Genomic DNA, 22,143 nt, shown 5'->3' on the forward strand with positions numbered 1-22,143 from the left:
CTCGATCTCCTTTTTCTCTCATACCCTACTTCCAACTGTTAAGCAAATGGATAGATACAGAATCTACTTACTTTTTACCATCTTCATTGTTAACTCCCTGGCCCATAAAGCAATCATCATTTCACATATATGGATTACTGCATCACCTGCTTAATATCCCCTGCTTCTACCATCATTCCCTACAGGCCATTCTCTACAGACAGCTAGAATGTTGGCTCCTTGAATAGACATATATAATCTGCATGCCTTGGACTTGCTCCTTTACATTTTGACCTAATTTCCCTCATCATTTATGCCTTCCTCAAGTCACATGGTTTCCTTGCTATTTTAATATGCCAGGAATGCTCCTGCCTTAGCGCTTTTGTAGTGGCCATTCCCTTTACCTTCTCAAAGAGGCCTACACTGACCACCCTATTAAAAATTGCAATCCAATCTCAGCTACTTGGGAGGCTGAGATGGAAGGACAGCTTGAGCTTAGGAGTTTAAATTCCAGCCTGGGCAACACAGCAAGATCCCATCTCTTAAAAAAACAAACAAAAAAAAAGCAAAAGCAATCCTACTGCTGTCTTTCCCAGCCCCTCCCCAGTACTCTGTTCCTCTTACCGTGCCTTTTCTCTCCACAACACTATGTAACTACTCATGTATCATCTTTTTTTTTTTTTTTTTTGGCCTCCCTCTGCTACAATTTAAGCTCTACACAAGGGCAGGAATTTTTATCTGCTTTGTTCATAAACATACCTCAAACATCCGGAACACTATGAAATAAATTAGTACAAATGGTCCAGAAAGAGATACTTGAGGTCTCTTCTAAAATAATGAGCTTAATTTCTAGATTAAATGACCTTACTATGTACTAGGAAAAATAAACAACAAATAAGAGTGAATCAACAAGTTAGGGGCATATCATGCTGAACTTGGTAAGCTACAAAGAATCTTAAAAGCATCCAGGCAGAAGAAACAAATGACCAACAGTGGGGGAAAAAAAAGCAGGACAGCCTCAGAGTTCTCCAGAAAACTGTAAGCCAGAAGACTCATCTACAGGAATGTTCATGGGAAACATGGGTCAAGAATTCTTAGCCAATATGTCATTTAGGCATGTACAACTTGCAACTTATACATTTTCTTAAAAAGTTTGCAAATACGTAATAATTGTATTTAAATTATAATAGCCTCAAACTCCTGAAAAATCTTAACCACATGATACAAAATCAACTAAAAAAATCTTACATTGGAGAATTTATGATATGAAAAATGTAAGAGTGAACACTGAATATTGTAAAACTAATTTTAATTAACAGTGGTATGGCTATTAATATAATTTATAATTTTGTAGGTAAAGCTATACAATGTAAAAATAATTTGGTAACAGGCCAGAACTAAAAGCCTCAACCTACCCTATATAAAGGGAGAGGAGGGATGAGATATGAGAGATAATATAATTACACTAGTGCACAACAGGTACAATAATATACCATTTGGGAGGTGGAATAAAGATGGTAAACTGAAATAGGAGTTCAATATATTTAAAGATAAAAATATGAAGTACATAAATTAATAGCTCCTTCCTTTTCCTTTTTTTTCTTTGCTAATGAAGAATAAAAACTAGAAAACAAGAAAAAAGGAAGCCAAAACTTATAAAATAAATATAAATGTAACAGGATCAACTATAACAAAAAGATCCTCGGGCTTAGTGTAAAAGTAAACCCAACCAACCACATGCCATTTAAACAAAGGACTCCAAAGAGTTAAGTAATATATACGTATATTTTAAAAGAGCAGTATTAACATTGGAGTTGTTAAGGCAAAAAGCCTTTAACCATACAAACAGACTCACTTGACAATGATCTAGAATTCAATCTATCAAGCAGCAACAAATTATAGCAGAAATAAGTAAACGTCTATGGAAACAAAGAGTCAAATTTTAAAGGATCTCCTTTACTTTGTCAGGTCAAGTATGCCCAAATTAAGAATAAGCACTGAGTGTTGATTTTAATAGATTCACACATACACTACATAAATTTTAAGTCTTATAAACAGTGTAATCCCATTTCTATAACATCATTTATATTCATGTAAGTATAGCAAAAATTATATAAATTTTAATCCTTCTCTTTCAAAAAGGAAAAAGATCTGAAATCATATTTTACTCCAATGACCTTCAATTTGCGTTTCCTCTGATCCCTATATACTGTCTCATACTTGAGACTCTCCACATATCCCAGCATATTCTGAAATTTAAAAAACCCAATACAGGCACTACCTACCTTCCTCTCCCTTCCTAATGGCCTGAAATCACATTTAATTGAGAAGCAGAAAAAATAGGAACTCCCTCATATTATTGCCAGGACCAATCTAACTATAACCCTACTCTATTTCATCTTTTCCCTCTATAATAACTGCAGTACCTAAATCCTGATCACAGGATTACACATCACCTAAATCCTGATTCTCCTTCCTCTCTTTCTTCTCCTTCAGAATCACTCCTATTCCCCATCACTTTTCTCCTATAGCATCAATTTGTCCCTCTCCTGGGTCATTCTTATGAATATATAAATACTCTCCAATCTCTCTCATCTTTAAAAACAAACACAAAAACCCTCCTTTGATCCCACATTGCCTTCTAGTTACTGCCCCAATTCTTGCTCCCTTTCACAGTGAAACTTCTTGAATATGTCATCTACATCCATTGTCTCTACTTTTCCCATTCCAGTAACTCTTCAACCCACTTCCATCTGGCTTTCCCTACCATTCCCTTAAACCACTTCTATCACATGAATAAGAAACTTTTTTTCTTCATCCTTGATCTCTCAGGAACATTCTTTCCTGAATTTCCTCCTTAAACACTTGCTCTGTTGGCTCCCATATCATACTCTTCATTAGCTTTTCTCTTTTCCCACTAAGGATTTCCTTTCAGTTTCATCTACCAACAACTCTTCTACCCAAACTCAGTTCTAAGTTCTCCCTTCTTCTCTAGCTGTACTCTGCCCTTATGTGAATTTATCTAATCCCAAAACTTTAAATATCCTTTATACATCCTGATAACTCTTGCTCTGAGTACCAGACTCATATATCTAAGTTTTAGACTTTGACACTTCTACTCATTTGTCAACACAGGTATTTTAAACATAAAAAGCACAGTTGTCTTTATTCTTTCTAGTCTGAACCCTTTCACCCTTAGTCTTTGTTATCTTAGTAATATCTACCCAACTGCTCAAACCATAAACCTAGGAGTCAACCTTGCTTTTCTCTTTTCCTTTACTCTCCACAGCAAACATATCACAAGCCCTATTGGTACAACTTCCAAAATACTATTTAAAATCTGGTCACATTTCCTTTTGGTTCGTGTAACTGGCACAATATATATAGCACATGGTAGATACTCAGTAAACATTGACAGAAGCAAACAACTAAAAACAGGCACCAGAGAAAAGCCTTCACCATGTAAGATTTCTGTTAATATACAAAGTACTATTGGTTTATATACCATTTACGGTAACAGTTTCATTTACCTAATTCTTCATTCCTATAGGAGTTACTAGACAGGTATGTCTAAGCTTAAGCATCCTAACCTAATCAGGATTCATATGAAATAATGATTACTCACATCATCAAGTTACAGGAAGAATAGCCAACTGTATGTGAATTCACTTGGAAAAAAGGTGGTGTACTTTCAACAGTCTGTAAGAACTGAAGAAATTACTATACTATATGCATAGCATGTTAGTTTGCTGTAAAAGATATTAAAAATCAGTGGAATTTAATGCCCTTGAGAAACATATAATCTGTTACAACGAAAAAACACCTCGCTACCAGTCATTAATAGCACATACAAAATAATATGTGATTAAATGTCAAAATAACTAAATGTAAGATAAATCTGGATTCGAAGGGTAGAACTTATATAGGAATGGATGAGGTCAGGGACATTTTCAGAAGTTAGAAAGGATCTAGTGCATAAGTCATCTACTCATCTAAACATTTGGATGCCTACTATATGTCGAGATGAAGACTATGAAATCACCAGAAACTGCCATTTATTTACTGCTTACTATCTATTAGGCACTTGTTAATACTATGTGCATAATCTTAATTTTCACAACAGCTCTGAGCCAGCTACTATTTTCCATCTATTTTGACGTACCTGGAGCTCTTAGGAGTATGTGTGGCAATGAATAAGGTTAAACGGTCAGCAAGGGCCATACTGCAAATGGCTTTAGATGCCTAACTCAGGTATTTGGAACTTTATACAGAGGTTACAAATATACTTTGTACGGAGAGGGATCAGGCACTTCTATTTTAGCACTGCCCCCCAGAAAGCAACATAAATAACAGTTTGAAAAAAATGGTGAATGGAACATGGAAACTTAATTTAAAAAGTTGCTGCACCACAAATATTGGTGAGGATGTGGAGAAACTGGATCCATCATACACTGCTAGTAGGGATTTAAAATAGTATACCCAGGTCGGGTGCAGCGGCTCATGCCTGTAATCCCAGCACTTTGGGAGGCTGAGGTGGGTGGATCACGAGGTCAGGAGTTCAAGACCTGCCTGGCCAAGATAGTGAAACCCTGTCTCCACTAAACATACAAAAATTAGCCGGGTGTGGTGGTGGGCACCTGTAATCCCAGATACTCAGGAGGCTGAGGCAGAGAATTACTTGAACCTGGGAGGCAGAGGTTGCAGTGAGCTGAGATCACGCCACTGCACTATAGCCTGGGCAACAGAGTGAGACTCTATCTCAATAAATAAATAAATAAAATAGTATACCCACTCTGGAAAACAGTTTGGCAGTTTCTTATCCTGTATTCGAATGTTCATGACAACTTTATTCAAGATGGACAAAAACTGGAACGACCTGATGTCCTTCAACAGGTTAAAACACTGATATATCCATATTATGGAATATTATTCAGCAATAAAAAGAACAAACTGTTGATGCATGCAACAACTTGGCTGAATCTCAAGGGCATTATGCTAAATGAAAGTCAATCCCAGAAAGTTATATGCTTTGTGATTCCATTTATATAACATTCTTGAAATGACAAAATTACAGAAATGAAAAACAGAGTAGTGACTGTCAGTGGTTAGGGATGGGTGAGGAGAAGGAAAAGCATGTAGTTATAAAAAGACAAAACAAGTAATTTGCTAGTGATGGAACTGTTTTATATCTTGACTATGGGAGGGACACACAAACCTATACACATGAAAAATTGCAAAGAACAAAATATACACATGTACAAATTAGTACAAGTAAAACTGGGGAAATCTGAATAAGATCTGTAGATCATATTAATGTCAACACCCTAGCTGTGATATTGTACTACAGTTTTGCAGGATATTACCATTGTGGGAAAATGGGCAAAGAGCACATGGAGTCTGTCTTTTTTTTTTTTTTTTTTTTTAAACAATAGCATGTGAATCAACAATTAACTCAAAATAAAATCTTTATTTCTTTAAAAAAGGTCTTTGTGATAATGCAGGTAAGAAATAATGACAACCTCAACTAGTATGAAAATGGAACGGAAGCAACACATTTTATGGCAGAATAATGAATGATAAACAGTTGAGTATGATAAATGACAATAGCATGTAGCTCTGGCCCACAGTTAACATAATCCTGAAAATATATTCTTACCCAATCATGGTGAGGCTGGGGAAGAAAACACTATGACCTATATGGAAAACCCTACCTTTCTTACTGAACAGATACAAACATGCCTTGTATGACTGACTTCTAGAACTTCATAGACATTTTCTTCAAGACATAGTCTCCTACACCAGGGTTTCTCAACTTCAAGATTATTGGCACTTTGGGCTGTATAATTCTTTGTTGTGGAAGATAGCCTGTGAATTCTGCAATGTTTAGCAGTAACCCTGGCTTCTACCCACTAGATGCCAGTAGCAACCTCCTACTTCCAGTTGTGACACCCAAAAATGTCTCTAGACATTGCCATATGCTTTCTGGAGGGCCAAACTGACCCTGGTTGATAGCCACTGTGCTAGACTAGTAAAAAGAAAGACCAATAACTCAAGTTTGGGAAACAGCTACAGATATATTTCTGAAAAGCCTGAGAATTTTAACTTTAAAAAAGGTCCACACATGACTCAAGACTGAGAAACAATACTGCAGGTTATACAAAGTTGAATGATAACTATAACTGCCCTCAGAAAGGTTATAACATAGAAAAACAAAATTAAACTACAATATAAAGTGATCAGGCAGTGAGAAGCAGCATTACATTATAGTTTAACATACTGGTGTAAGAAAGAAGCCTTCAGGGGACCCAGCACTCTAAAGGTTTATTTAATCCCCTTTTTAAGCCTATAAAAGCTGTAAGTGCTGGCCAAAAGTCCAAATACACTTCAGAAAACTTACATCGTGAAGACTCTCTCACACCCTTTATGCTAACACTAGGTGAAAAGAGGAAATAAAAAACAACAGGGAGTAAATAAATGTGGTCTAGGTTTTTGTACATACTTACCAGGCAAACTAATTTTAACCTTGACTCAGGAACCTTTATTCTCTAAGACAACATCTTCCTAAAAAGCATTTCAACATATATATGTGGCAGATATTTTATTAATGCCATTAACAACTTAACAAAAAATAAACCTGGAGTCACTTGGAGAAAATTCTAGCAAAGCAACTAACTATTCAAGTGAATGGGTGGATTTCTACCCAGCTTCCCCAAATTTCAGTGTCTTCCTCCTCCCTCTCATCTTATAAAAGGAGTTTCTTAAACTGGGATCCACAGGCCTTTAGAAAGTATTTGAAACCATTAAAACTCCAGTAAAACTTTGTGCATGTGCATTTTTCTAGGGAAAACACCTAAACCTTTACTCAGATTTTCAAAGGCTAAGAACAATTTCCAAAAAGTTCAAAACAATTATGTGATACAATGTATGCAAGTTGTACCCTTTATTTTGACTAAGATACAATCATAAGATCTGTTTTGTCATATCCCTATATTTTGTTGTAAGGATTCTAAACATCAAAAATTACTACTATTTTTGTAGTAGTAAACCCTCCTATGCTCTGGAGTTTCTCTTCTTTAAAAGTCACAGATTAAGCCCTATTTACTTGAGTACTCCATCCACACGTTAGCTGAGATGACAGGAAAACATTACAGAGCAAGAAATCATAACACTGCATCTACTGTAAAGAACCTCTCCTAGGATTGACACAATTTGTAGTATATAAAATTTTGGTGTACATAAATTGGCAAACCTATAAATTTACCTATAGTCTTGCAATAGTAACAACTGTCCATTAACATAAGAACACAATTATCTATGTTATAGAGATGCCTCCTCGACACATACCTAACATTTACTATTAATCTGCTGCAGAAATGAGTAACTTCAATAATCTGTACTATGCTTTTACTAAATATTCAGTATGCTGCTATAAACACTAAGAAAAAGTTTGTATAGAAAGCCAAATTTAAATTAGCGAAAATGTATGCCACTGACATAATCTTTCAAATTAAGTCTCAACAAAATATATAAGTCAGAAATATACTTTAAAAATTAACCATCTAATTACATTTCAATCTGAATTTGAAAAGCAATAAATCATGGTCAAACGGACAACACGGAATTCAAAGAAATGGCAAATAGTAAAATACGCCAGAAATACTTGCACTATATATCCACACTTAGGTTATCATAAATTGGTGTAGCCAGCACCAAAAATGCTGAAGAAACAAATTTTAACTTTATGAGAAATTATAGAAACACCACAGATCTAGTTAATCAGGTAGACCAATTTAGCCAGTTACCCAGGAAGAAAGCAATAGAAATGGTACTGAAGAAAGCCTAAGTCAATTTTTTCCAGATGAGATGAAATACGAGAAAGAACCAGAAGTCTGGCTAAACTTGTTGAAAATATAAAACATATTTAATTTTCAGCAAAATCGATTTTATTAGACTGAATTTCTTGAAAGCAGACCCAATGAATGACCAAGTCATTCCCATATTAGTTTCTAACAGTGTTCAGGCACAGTAGGCATTTACCAAAATGCTTGTTGAATAAAATGAGTTTTCCTGTCTCAAAATAAATTGTAATTAAACACATGAACAGTTCTTTTACAAAAACAAAGACCATACATTTATGCTGACTTCAACTGATCACACTACGACACAGAGTACTGTGCTAGGCCATGGAGATCAACTATAAACAAGATACAAATCTTGCTTGCAGTAGATGCTGTGGTTTTCCTATCTTAGAAATTACCTTAATTTCACAGAAAGCCAATTTCACTCAGAGCTCTCAGGATAAAGACTAAAACCTAAACTCATTTTTCTTTTTTTTCGAGACAGGGTCTCGCTCTGTTGCACAGGCTGGAATGCAGTGGTGCAGTCACAGTTCACTGCAATCTCAAACTCTTGGGTTCAAGTGATCCTTCGGGGCTCATCACTATGCCCATCTGAGTTTTTACATTTTTGTAGGGATGGTGTCTCACTATGTTGCCCAGGCTGGTCAGACCTAAATTCAGCTGGATAATTCTACTCCCCTGGACAGACTGCATTGGTTAGGAACAGATGCAGGACCTAACTCAAGGCAGACTAGAAAAGATGCTGGTTGAAGGGTCTAGAAAAGAACCTTTTTCATTCTTTTAAACACAATTCCTGTACAAAGGTGACTCTCACTTTCTCCCCTAAGGGGATGTTTTCAAGGTAACAATGGATATCATGAATATTCCATATCAACTCTGAAGAAATTAAGCAAGGTACAGAAAATAGGTACAAAAAAGAAAATTTGAAACTTTCAAGCACTTCAACTTTGTTGAATAAAGAATCTTTGCTCACTCAACAAAGTGTAAGCCTATCCCATCATATCTGTAAGTGTTGCCTTCCTATAGTAAGCTTTTTTTTTTTTTTTTTTTTTTGGAGTCTCGCTCTGTCGCCCAGGCTGCAGTGCAGTGGCACGATCTTGGCTCACTGCAACCCCCATCTTCTAGGCTCAGGCGATTCTGCCTCAGCCTCCCAAGTAGCTGGGATTACAGGTACACACCACCACGCCTGGCTAATTTTTATATTTTCAGTAGAGACAGGTTTTCACCATGTTGGCCAGGCTGGTCTTGAACTCCTGACCTCAAGTGATCCACCTGCCTTACCCTCCCAAAGTGCTGGGATTACAGGTGTGAGCCACTGCACCCTGCCTGCTCTTTCTATATAGTAAGCTTTTTACATCCAGTTTTTGTTTTTTTTTTGGCCTTCACGAAATTCTTTCAAGAACCTATATCAGGTTCTCTCAGATGTGAACACTAACTATCAACCTAATGACTGTCAAGAGGTTAAATGATACACACTAAAAAACAAAAAGCATGCTTTTCTCATAACTTACGCATTCTGATATAGACAAATGACAACAGAAACATTTTCATATACTTCATTACTTTTATATCTGGAATGAACAATTTACAGATAGAGTGAGGTTCTAGAAATCAGAAGTCAATGCTAAACCCAAGATTTACTATATTAATATAATGGCATGGTATGAAGTCATGATTTGCTAATATCAGATTAATACCTTGTCACTCAATATATACATATTAACATTTATCTAAAACATACTTATTTTGGTTTTATTCTTCTGCCAGTCTCCAAACCCCATTACAGTGGCTAAAGCAGCAAAATCTTTTAAGACATTAATTGATGGTGGATTTAGATAAGAAGGGAGCACTAAAATACAAAGAAACAACACTGACTAGAAGGAATACATGTTGGTAATTGCTAATATAAAGAGAAGAAAATATTCAGGGCCTGGAATAAGACAGGAAAACAATTCAAAAAGAAGTTAAAAATAAAAAATCATCTGAATACCAGCTTATACTAATACACTGTAAAATTCACCAAGTATTTTACTATTTACCTGAATCAAGCTAAAAATAAAATAGACAAAATAGATACTGAAGAAAAATCAAACCAACTTAAACACAGGTGTTTAACACATTCCTTGAATGTGTTCAAAACTGGCAATTTTATTAATAATAATACAACTCAAATTTTCTCAGGAAATTTCAAGCAGTCTCTTAAAGGGCTCCTTTTCAAACACTAGTAGGTTACTAAATTAATTCAGATTTTAAGAAGTAAAAATGTACCTTTTTCACTGTAATAGACTAGAAAATCAAAATAACATATACAGTTGTCCCACAGCATCCGAAGGGGATTGCTTTCAAGACCTCTGTGGACACTAAAATCCGAGGACACTTAAGTCCCTTATATAAAATGGTATAGTATTTGCATATAATCTATGCATATCCTTCCATATACCTAAATCATCTCTACATTACTTACAGTAACCTAAAACAGTGTAAATGCTGTGTAAACAGTTGCTACACTGTTTTTTAAATACGTATTATCAAGCCAGGCATGGTGGCACACACACATAGTCCTAGTACTTTAAGAGGCCAAGGTAGAGGATGGCTTGAGGCCAGGTTTGGAGTTGAGGAGTGGAAATTATAACAATTATAACTTTGGTGTTATAGTTCAAGTGGAGATGTCAATCAGGTAGGAAGTTATGGGTCTTCAGCAGAATTCTGAATTGTAGATACATAGGAGACAGTGAACTAGCAAAGGTAATAGATGAAATCTCCTAGGGAGTGAATACAGACCATTGCTTAACACAGACCTTTGAGGATCTGTCAATGTGGAACAGCCAAATATCAGAGATGGTCCTTAAGAACAGTAGACAGAAAGAATAAACCACTTACCCTTTCTTAGCTGGTTCCCTCACCTATAAATTAGGAATTATAATACTTCCCCTGGAGTTGTGGTAGAAATTAGAAATGGCTGTTCCACATTGACAGATCCTCAAAGGTCTGTGTTAAGCAATTGTCTGTATTCACTCCCTAGGAGATTTCATCTATTACCTTTTCTAGTTCACTGTCTCCTATGTATCTACAATTCAGACTTCTGCTGAAGACCCATAACTTCCTACCTGATTGACATCTCCACTTGAACTATGACCCCCCATCTCTATGACAACAAAAAATTAGCTAGGCATGGTGGCTAATACCTGTAGTCCTGGCTACTCAGGAGGCTGAGGCAGGAAGATCACTTGAGCCCAGGGGCCTGAGACTGCAGTGAGCTCTGATGGTACCACTGCACTCCAGCCTGGGCAACAGAGCAAGATTACATCTCATAAATAAATATCCATTTTTGTTATTGTATTGTTATTTTTGGTAGTTTTTTTCCTGAATATTTTCAATCTGCAGTTTGTGGAATCTGTGGATGTGAAACTCATGGATACAGAGGGCACAATGTACAATAAAGTTAAGTACTGTTTTGTGAAATTGCATTTCAATTATGTAGAAATATTTGTCTACATAATGGGTCATGATTTTAAAAAATAATTCTCATTGCCAGTTACAATCAAAAACATCTTAGAGGTTTTGTTACCATAACTAACACTAACTTCATTTGGGTATAAAACAAAAGATAACGAAACCTAAAGGCTTCTGATTGGTAAGAATGACAACGAAGCTCAGTTTAAGACAAACGTATCTGAATCTTCCTTAGATGCCATTAATGCCCAAAAGCTATGGTTTTCCAGGTATCAAGGAATCTGAGAAAACATTCCTAAACTATGGCTCAAGCAAAGCACATAAACTTAAAATAAAAAATTATAGGAGTATTTAACTTAAAAATGAGTCAAGAAAACAAATCCAGCAAACGGGGCAAAGGACTGTTCCGAGATACAGACTGAGTATATTGAGATATTTCAGGCCTGATGCACGTTATAATACTATTTATTGAGCACTGCTCTGTCAGACACTTGAAACACATTTCTAATTTCTACCACAACTCCAGGGGAAGTATTATAATTCCTAATTTATAGGTGAGGGAACCAGCTAAGAAAGGGTAAGTGGTTTATTCTTTCTGTCTACTGTTCTTAAGGACCATCTCTGATATTTGGCTGTTCCACATTGACAGATCCTCAAAGGTCTGTGTTAAGCAATTGTCTGTATTCACTCCCTAGGAGATTTCATCTATTACCTTTGCTAGTTCACTGTCTCCTATGTATCTACAATTCAGACTTCTGCTGAAGACCCATAACTTCCTACCTGATTGACATCTCCACTTGAACTATAACACCAAAGTTATAATTGTTATAATTTCCACTCCTCAACTCCAAACTTGGCAAATTTCTAATGTTCTGTCTCATGAACAGCATCATTACTGATGAAGCTGACCAAGCTAGAAACCTAGGAGATATTTTTCCCATCTCATTCATTATCCTCACCTCCCCATATGCAATACATCCTATGCATTTTAGATATCTCTCATATCCATTCCATTCTCCATCGCCAACACTCTCCCTCCCAACTCCAACTGCTCCAAGTTTTCATCATGGTTCGCTTAGATTACTGTAATATACTAAACGGTCTTCCACAGCCTCTCTAGCCCTCACTCAACCCATTCTTCATACTGTAACCGAATGAACACAAGAAACAAATCTACTCACTCTCTATGTTCAAATTACTCTTAGGCTAAATAACAAAAATCTCTAACATCGGTAACAAGTCTCAGAGTCTGGTCTGCATTCTCGTCTCTCCTTATACTACTCTCTCCCCTAGAGAGTCAGCAAATTATACGGCCTGGGGGCCAAAACCAGCTTGCCGCCTTTTTTGAAAATGGTTTATTAGAACATGGCTATGTTCATCGGTTTACATATGGTCTATGGCTGCTTTCAAAATATAACAGGTATGACCAGGTACAACAGACTATATGACCCTCAAAGCCTAAAACATTTACTATCAGGCCCTTTACAGAAAGTTTATCAGTGTCTGCCCTAGATCAATGACTAAACACACCGACCTCCTTTAAGAACATACTATGTTCCTCTCCCACCACATGTACAGCCTATGTATTCAGCATTAAATACTCTCCATTCTATGTCACCAACCCCCCAGTTAACAATTTAGCTATCAGATCTGACTAAAAATGACTTCTCAAGGCCTTTCCTCACCATTTAGATTAGCACATCCTAATTCAAACTAGCCACATTTCAAGTGTCCTATAGCCCCATGTGGCTAACATGTTTGAAAGACAGCAGTAAACCAGAGGTCTGTTTGTTTCCAGACTCTATTATATTGTTTGATATGCCTATCTCTGTGCCAGTAACACACTGTCTTGAAGTTTTATATTATATGACAGAATGAGCATACACATTACCACCATTCCACCCTGCCTTTCTTCTTCAGAAGTGTCCATGCTATTCTATTAATAAGCCCTTTACTCTTCCATTTATCAAATCAGCATGTGAAATTTCTTAAAAATTTTTGAAACTTCCAATGAAACAACACTGAATCTAGAGCTCAGTCTGAAGAACAGTGACTTCTCTATGATATGCCATATTCATGGACAGGAAGGCAATAGCTCTGTCATTTATTTAGGTCTTTTTAATGTCTTTCAATAACATTTTGTACTTTTCCAACGCAGAGGTTACACATTAATTATTCCTGGGGACTTGATAATCTGCCATGTTTTTATAAACGGTGTCTTCTGTAATTACCTTCTCTAGTTTTCTGTTGGTAATGTATAGAAATGCAACCTATTTTTGATTACTGATCTTATATCAAGCTATTTTGTTAACTCTAATAATTTATCAGTAGATAAATACTACTTTAGTAATACTAATCCTTTTTGGCTTTTACATTGATAATCATTATTATGAGCTAATAATGACAATTTTGTTTCTTCCTTTCCAACACTCATGCTTTTCTTTTTCTTATCTTTTGCTCTGAGTAGGATCTCCATATAACACTGAATAGAAGTGGTGATGTTTTATTTTTCTTCTTTTTGATTAAAAAGGGAATGTATTTCCCCATTTAGGATGACAGATGATGTTTATTATAAATTTTGCTTGTCTGTGTACATGTTTTCAAGAAAGTTCTTACCTGTTCCTAATTTAGCAGTTTTCCCAAGAATTGTTAAATTTTATCAAGTGCTTCTTCTGCATCTATTGTCATTACAGTATTTTTTCTCATTTAGTTTGCTGATGAGGTAAACTACATGTACAGATTTTTCTATTAAAAGCCACCCTTTGCACATGTGATATAAATCCAACATGGATATGATTTTCCTTTTACATACTGTTCAAGGTTTTTCTGCTATTAAATCCCCCAAAATCCCTATTTAAAACCCTTGGAATAAGCTATGTTTCAGAAATCAAACATTTCTAGTCACTAGTAATAATGCATGGTGCAAAAACTGTGTATTTTTTAACAGCCTAAGCAAACTGAGTGTCAGTATCCAGTATTCAAACACATTCATGTTTTCACAGTGAACTGTACAGATACTCACTCTAAACAATGACTGTAAGCAAACTTACATCCATTCAAGTCAGGTTTTGCCATCGATGAGAACAGGCCAAATCAGGTTGTGCTGCCAAGTTCTGAAATCTTTGGTTTTCAGAGGTTAGTCGATTACAAAATTGAGGTTAAGGGTCTGTAGACCTGTATTTAAGCCTTTGGCACGTATACTCATAAGTAAAATGAAACTATAATTTTCCTTTTTTAAGCCATTCTTGTCTGGTTTTAGAATTAAAGATAGATGACTTAGAGAATAAACCTAAGAATGTATTCCCTTGTCTTCTATTCTCTGAAACAATTTATGTAACATTGGAATGATCTGTTTTTGAAAAATCTGCACAATTGTCTGGGACTAGTATTTCCTCAGTAGGAAATTTAACTACTACTTCACAATTTATTTAATACTTACAGGATTATTTGAAGCATTTTTGTTTAGGTAAATTACTTTTTTCCAGAACTTTGTTCACTTTGTTTAAACTTTCAAACTTGTGGCACGGAATTGTTGATAGTATTCTCTATTATCTTTTAATCTGATCTATCTGTAATTATGTTCCCTTTTTTATTCAGTGCTTATTTATGCCTTCTCCTTTTTTCGCACATCACTATTACCAGAGGTTTGTCTATTCTATTTTTTAGTCTTTTCAAATACTCAGCTTTTTGCCTTTATTTTTCATATGGTCTCTGTAACTCTACCACTTTACAACTGAATGCCTACATCTGCCTCCTGACTAAAAGTATACAAAATTATACTAATACTGTAATTAGAAAGACTATGCAGCAGTATGAAAAAATATGACTGTACTACTGCTATTAAAGAGAATGTTTCTGTTCTTAGGAAATACACAATGAAATATTTAATAGCAAAAAGAGTCTACTATCTCCAACTTAATCTCAAAGGGCTTAAAAAAATAGAACAAACCAATAGACACAAAAACACACACACACACGTGCGCATGCACACACACAGCTCCATCAAGTGGGGCAAAATGTAGACAACTGGCAAATATGAGTAAAGGATATATGGATTCCCCTTTTACTATTCCTCCAACTTTCATTGAAATTACATCAAAATAAAAGGTTACCAGAGCAATTAGTCTTGTGAACAAAAATGGAAAAAAAATACAAAAATAAAAGCAATTTAAAAATGGAAAGGCTGTGTTTTATTTTTGTTAATAAACATTAAGTAGTTTTAGTAATATAAACCAATAAAGAGAAAAATATTAAAGTTTTTGTCAGTGATAAAATGGTACTAGTGATATTAGGTTAAGTGTGAAGAGATGCCAGAGAGTAGCATGTTATGAGTTGAGTATGTGCTGTAAGTCTAGATCAGTATTAGTTTAAAAGTTTACAGCTGGGTACGGTGGCTCACGCCTGTAATCCCAGCACTTTGTGAGGCCAAGGCAGGCCTCGGATCATCTGAGGTCAAGAGTTCAAGACCAGTCTGACCAACATGGAGAAACCCCGTCTCTACTAAAAATACAAAATTAGCCAGGCGTGGTGGCACATGCTTGTAATCTCAGCTACTCAGGAAGGCTGAGGCAGGAGAATCGCTTGAACCCGGGAGGCGAAGGCCGCGGTGAGCCAAGATTGCGCCACTGCGCTCCAGCCTGGGAAACGAGCAAAACTCCATCTCAAAAAAAAAACAAAAACAAAAACAAAGTTTACATGCCTTCTCCAGAAAATTTGCCAATGACAAAAAAAGGTAATACTTAAACTTAGAAAATAAAGCAGAGTCTATTCAACTACAATGGGCAGTTACTATATTTAGGAAAATTACCTAGAATAAGCTTACTCAAAATACCGACATCTTTAATTGGGTCTGATAAACAGCAGTCAGCTGTAGAAAATAAGTATTGATAATTCACAAGATTATGGACTTAACCTATGAAGAAATTACCAATACATTAGCATAAAAGCCTACTGAATGCTATCTTAACACCATAAAATCCTTAAATAAAAGTTGGTGTGCAATTAAGTGTCAAACAGTATTAGAAGTGAAGTTGCTAAAATACCACCGTGAAAAATATCTAATAGAAGTCAAAATTATTAAATACAACTTTAACAGCATTCATATTTAGGTTTCAAATGCCTAATACCATTAGACGGATTAATACCTACTGAAAATGTAAAAGATGAAAGAATGCTTGCTATTTGTTTAGAATTCTGCAATTCCAATTTCACAAACCTTTCTGTATACCTTCAGGTAGTATACCACCATCTGCAAAGAAGCTTCCTGGAAAAGTTAATAAATATCCAAGACTATAAACTTACAATTTTATTGTATTATTAATATCCTTGAGTGAGACAGGTATGTCAAATAAATACTGCAAAACTGATAGGGCAGAAGAGAAAAACAGAAAAATAGGATGATTACAAATGGAAAAATTAAGAACCAAAATCACTTCATATCTGGGTTTCTGTAAAAAGAAAAAACACATTCACCCAGAATTTTTATGCTGAAGAATATGAAATCAAACTCTACCCCAATAAAGCACAAAAATAACAAAAAAATCACTTATCCCCACAAAATACTCAGAAAATTAAAAAGGGCTACTAATTATATGCATGGAACGAATGAGACTAAATTCTAACACTGATGTCAGTATTTTAAAAAAGCAACAACAAGCATTTTTATAAACATCACTGACCTTAAGTTAACCTTACCTTTTTATCTTCTTTCACTTTGTGGGTTTTCTTCTTCATCTTCTTATCATCTAACTCCTGGTCAGAAGTGATTGCAGGATTATCAATACCACCTTTCCAAGTTTCAACAGGAGAAAGAAGTGGATCTTCTTCACTTCCACGATGTCTTCCTTTTCTTTTTGTTTTAGAAGTGGTGAAAGCCTCATCATCACTGGCATCTGAATGTGTTCTTCTATAGTATGACTTGGCTTTACTAAACAAGGTTTTAGATTTATATTTGTATTTTGAAGGCCTCCGTTCCCCATGACTTTTTGAGGTTCTATCAGAAAATCCATTTTCTTCATCTCCTTGGGTATTATTTACAAATGAGTTTCGAATTTTAATGCGATTTTGACTATCATCTGGGACAACATAAATCTCATCAGAATAGCCCTTCTGTTTGAAAATTGTATCAGTGGGTTCCGCATAGCTATCTGAAGGATCCATATCTTCAGGATGTGCCAAAGGTACCCGGGAAGTCTGCTTTCTTGGATTTTTACCAATACCAGCTTCAATTGTTTTTAAAAGGTTTGGATCCAGTTTTTTCACATTTGTCTTAGGTACAACTGGTTTAGGTTTAATAGGTGGAGGCACTTTATGGTTGCGTTCATGGTCATGACAGTTTGGGGTACTATGAATAGGATATTCATTTCCTTCCAAATCTAATCTATATCTGGAACGGTCACTAGGTGTTGGAAGCAACTGTACATCATCCCCAATTGGACTGTAAGGAGGTGGTGCTTCTGTGTCATCATCTGAATCAGGGTAGTTATTATAGGGAAAACAGTCTCTGGGAGATGGTAGAAAAACATCTTCACTTTGATGGGTTGATTCCCTTGTATTATCAGACAAATAAGAATTTTCTATCATATTTTTTTTCTCTAGAACATCACTAAAAAACAGAGTGAACACCTCAGTTTGCCGATGATACTGAGATAAAGAATACAATGCTGTAAATTTAGCAGTGATCTCAGTTGCAATGTGTTCTCCTTCAGTCATTAACTCTTTGATAGCCTCATTTTCAAAAAAATCTGCTTGGCTGTCAGTAACTGCCACCAGCTGTACAGGAATGGTGTCTTGAACTTCTGATAGAAATGCTCGAAGCATTCCCATTGATGCTTTCCGTTTTGCAGAGTAAACTAATATATACCCATGAACTAGTTCATCTTTTCTTACTCCAATTGAAGAGTGGTATGATAATATTGTGATCTGTATTCGCCTCCTTTTTTCACCAATGATTTTATCAAGCATTAGGGAATTATTCTGTCCAGCTTGAGCAGCACTGCAAGAATGAGAATCAAGGAAGGGTGAAAGAATAAGATCCACACTAAATGGATCTCCACACATGGCGCACATGACAATTCTCAGGTCAGCTTCTGATACGTCCTTATTGGCAGGAACTGGGCTCACCACATCTAAATTGTGTTTAACTGATTCCAATACTCCTCTGAGAGCTTGCTTTATTTGGGTTTCATTAAATTTACGAGGATATGTACCAGCAGGTACATCTACAAAAGGACATTGTAACTTGTTTGCCAACTGCTGCCCTTGGTGCCTGAGAATTGGTAGATTCTTACTAATGGAATCTCTCTGATTAGCCAGAATTAATGTAAATGGAAGATTAGCCATGTATTTATCTTTTCTGATCTGAGAAGCTTCAGTTCTTATTTTCCCAATAAATTCCCCAATAAAACTCAATGACTCAATGGAATTAAATACACAGAAGCACCCATGTGGTTTAAAGGCGGCAGTCCATAACTGACTCAAAAAGTAAGGCGATTTGGCATCAACCGGCCGAAGATCAAGTTCATAAATTTTTCCATCTAAGGCATACTCATCATCAGTGGATTGTGTCCTTATTTCATTTGCTAGTTCTTGGGCAAGGCCATCCTTCCCTAAAATAAAAAGGTTAACTTTATCTATATTGGTACTATCGTGATATAATCTTAAGCGGCCATGATCCAACTGTAAAAGACTACTAGCAAGTAACTGCTCCACTTTAATGTCTGTACAGTTTTGGCCACTAAGACATGTTTCTTTAGTGGGATGATAAACAAATCCTATATGCTTAAGTAGAAGAGATTCCCTATCAGGTGCAAGTTTCTGTAAAGCTTTATATCTAGGTTCTTCACTCAGAACTGTATGAATTTCACTCATTTTATCTGAACTAGGTGTTGCATTAAGATCTAAATCATAAAAAAGTTCAGAATGCTCAAAAAGCATTTCTTGAAACTCTTCTTTGGCTTTTTCAACTATTTCTCGCTGATGCCTACCATATACCTCTTTGCTATCAGCCTCAGTGATATATTTGAAGGCTTCATCCTCCATAACAAAGCACATAACTTCCTCCCACGGCTGCCCTGGTGAAATGAATTGAATTTTTTCCAAAGTCTTTTTGAATTTTTCCTTCATTTCTACCCTCCTCTTCTCGGATATTAGATGCTGTACATGGTTCTGATAGACTTTTTCAGCTTCTAAAGTGCTCAGGAGGTCAAATGGAATCCGCCTATCATTAATTTTGTCTATATGGTCAGTTTCATCCCAAGGAGTTTTTTCTAGCACCACAAAACATAACTGGAAATCTGCTCTCTTTTCCATTAACTTCAAAGCTTCTGACCAATTCAAATGTTCAATCTCTTCTAGATTTGGCAAAAGAGTGTTAAAAGCTCTTGGTAAAGTATTTATATACTCTTCTCTCCTTTTTCTTATATGTTCCTGTTTAAGTTGTTCTATATGTTTTGAGAATGTATTTCTGGCCTTTCTTGTTCCCTCTAAGTTGATGTATTCTTCATAATCAGGATGATTTTTTAATTTATTACTAACGGTTTTCCAAGTTGCATGATAATCTCTCACAGTCTGCACAAGTTTTTCAAACTTATCTGTTGCTGTGACAACAAGTTGTCTCTGTGTTTTATAAGCATCCAAATAGGGAATAATTTTAGGCTTGCTACGAGTTTTATCCAACATTTGTACCAGTGCAGTGAAACATGTTTCAATGTTGACATTAAATCGTGCTGATGTTTCCACTACAAGAAGGTTCTTTTTGTTTGAAGCAAATGCCTGAACTTCTCTAAGATAATGATCCACGCATTCATCACATTTAGTTGCTGCTATTATTACAGGTTTTTTTGATTTTGATAACTGGACAAAAAGGTTATTCACAAATTTAAGTTGATCATCAAACTTCCTGTTGCATCCCTGACTTACATCAATGCATAATAAAAATCCATCTACGTTGAGCTTCCCTTCAGGCATTTGCTTCTGTTCAAAGTCTTGTTCTAAGCCTAGCTGATCAGTGCAAATGTACATTAGTTTTTCTGCTGACTGCAATTTAGATGCAGCTGCACGTTTTATATATGGTTGCAAATTCGTACTCCGATGAGGCAAGAAAGTCTGGTCATCAATGAACTCTGTTTGTTCAATGACATGAATTTTGCATTCTACTCCATCTTCACCATTTTGTATTATGTCACCCCAGTACAAAAAGTGATCATTGTTTACTACTCGTCCTCCAAAGTCAATGGTGCTAAGCACAGAAGTATGCTCTGGATAATATTCATCTGCTTTTGAGCGTACAAATCTATTGCACAAACAAGACTTTCCAACTCCACAGTTACCTTTGTCTTTTTCGGTCCCAGAGAGTCCAACTACACTGATGGTATAGGATGGGGGACGAGGCTCTTTGTTTTTTGCCATCATAACTCTCTTCTCATGTCTCTACATTCATAAAGGTAACCAGATATGCTTCTCATTCTGAAAATAAAATCATCTCAAAATACAGATCCCAAATTTCAGAACTGTATTTGGTTCTTTGTATTTCCCTCATTTCTGTGCAGAAACATCTTCAAGATCATAGGGATCATCTTCCTATAAAGAGGGGAGAAAAAGAACAAATCTTAATCACAAATTGCATACAATGAATTACAAATAATAAAGATGTTTACAACAAAGCACCATACAAGTTAATAATAATGATACATGTATTTTAAGAGGTAACTACATAAACAGTTTATGATTTACTGTTATAAATACAAGATGACCTCAAAATTAAGGTAAACCTAACAAAATGCAAAATCTAATGTAATGTCTCACAAACTTTAAAATAAACCTCTATTAAACCAAATGTGCATTTTGCCTCTAATTGCCCCTTCCTATGAGTTTGAAGAAACAGCTAGTCCTTTCCACTCCCTTAATTTTCCTGCCTTCTGTCACTGGAGGCGATGCTGGTGATAACTAAAATGTACTAGTTGCCTTGCAACTCCCTCACAACTTAAAAATACAAAACAATCTGCTTTTTACATTATAGGGTTCCTCAAAACTTATTCCTTAAAACAGAATTTCATAAGAATTTGATAAGATTTTAGAATATAAAAATTTTTTTCAATAAATTTCAAGTCTTTTTAAAAAAATCTACCAAATGTTATGCCCCCCCAAAATTAAGAATATTTAAATACCTAAACAGAAAGAACAGAAATAAGTGAACACTTAATACAAATAATGATAGCATTTACATAGATCACTGCTTCTTAAACTAAGGACCAAATTTTAAGTCACTGGGGTGACTTAATCCTGTAAGACCAACTGCAAAATATAACCAAATTTATTTTTACATCGAAGCCTTGATTTTTTATTAGATTCAAGGAACTTAAAACTGTCAAACTGTTCCTAAATGCTCTTAATTTCTGGATATATTTTCTCTCATAATAGTTACAAAGGGCACAAAGACCACATTTTGAGCAGCACCAAGCTAAATAATTTTAAAATGATATATCTGAGACAATCTTTTAGAATTATTTGATATACTAGCAACACAAGATAACTTTTAAGAATTGCATACAATTTAATTTTGATTACTTATTTTTATGTAGGTAATAAATTGGTCTTTTAAAAAAGTTTTTAGAGATTTTTCACATTCTTTTGAGGCCAAATTAAAAGAACTACATCATTTCCACCACCTCCAAATTTCATAAGATAGGAAAAAATCACTAGCAATGTACATCAGCACATATGAAAAGCATCCCCAATCCAGACAAAATAAAGAACAAAAAAAATCTAAGAAAAGTAAGAAAAGACCACTTCCTCCCCCCTCCCACAAATACCTGCTTGTCCACTGACCTGTGTTGCAAGTAAACATCTATTT

The 22,143-nt window shown here is 35.4% G+C and overlaps 1 protein-coding gene across 7 annotated transcripts in view; it reads right to left on the reverse strand.

The window, feature by feature from the left end:
- Positions 1 to 22,143, reverse strand: part of ARHGAP5 (Rho GTPase activating protein 5) — a 91,418-nt gene that overhangs the window by 53,516 nt on the left and 15,759 nt on the right. For all 7 annotated transcript variants that reach the window (XM_055291574.2, XM_055291570.2, XM_063645914.1 and 4 more), the window contains exon 2: positions 16,986 to 20,870. In XM_055291574.2, coding sequence (XP_055147549.1) covers positions 16,986 to 20,702 — 3,717 coding nt within the window. In that variant the 5' untranslated portion in view covers positions 20,703 to 20,870. The remainder of the gene's footprint in view (positions 1 to 16,985; positions 20,871 to 22,143) is intronic.

The sequence above is a fragment of the Symphalangus syndactylus genome, chromosome 9 (genome assembly GCF_028878055.3).
Source record: "Symphalangus syndactylus isolate Jambi chromosome 9, NHGRI_mSymSyn1-v2.1_pri, whole genome shotgun sequence".
Lineage (NCBI taxonomy): Eukaryota > Metazoa > Chordata > Mammalia > Primates > Hylobatidae > Symphalangus > Symphalangus syndactylus.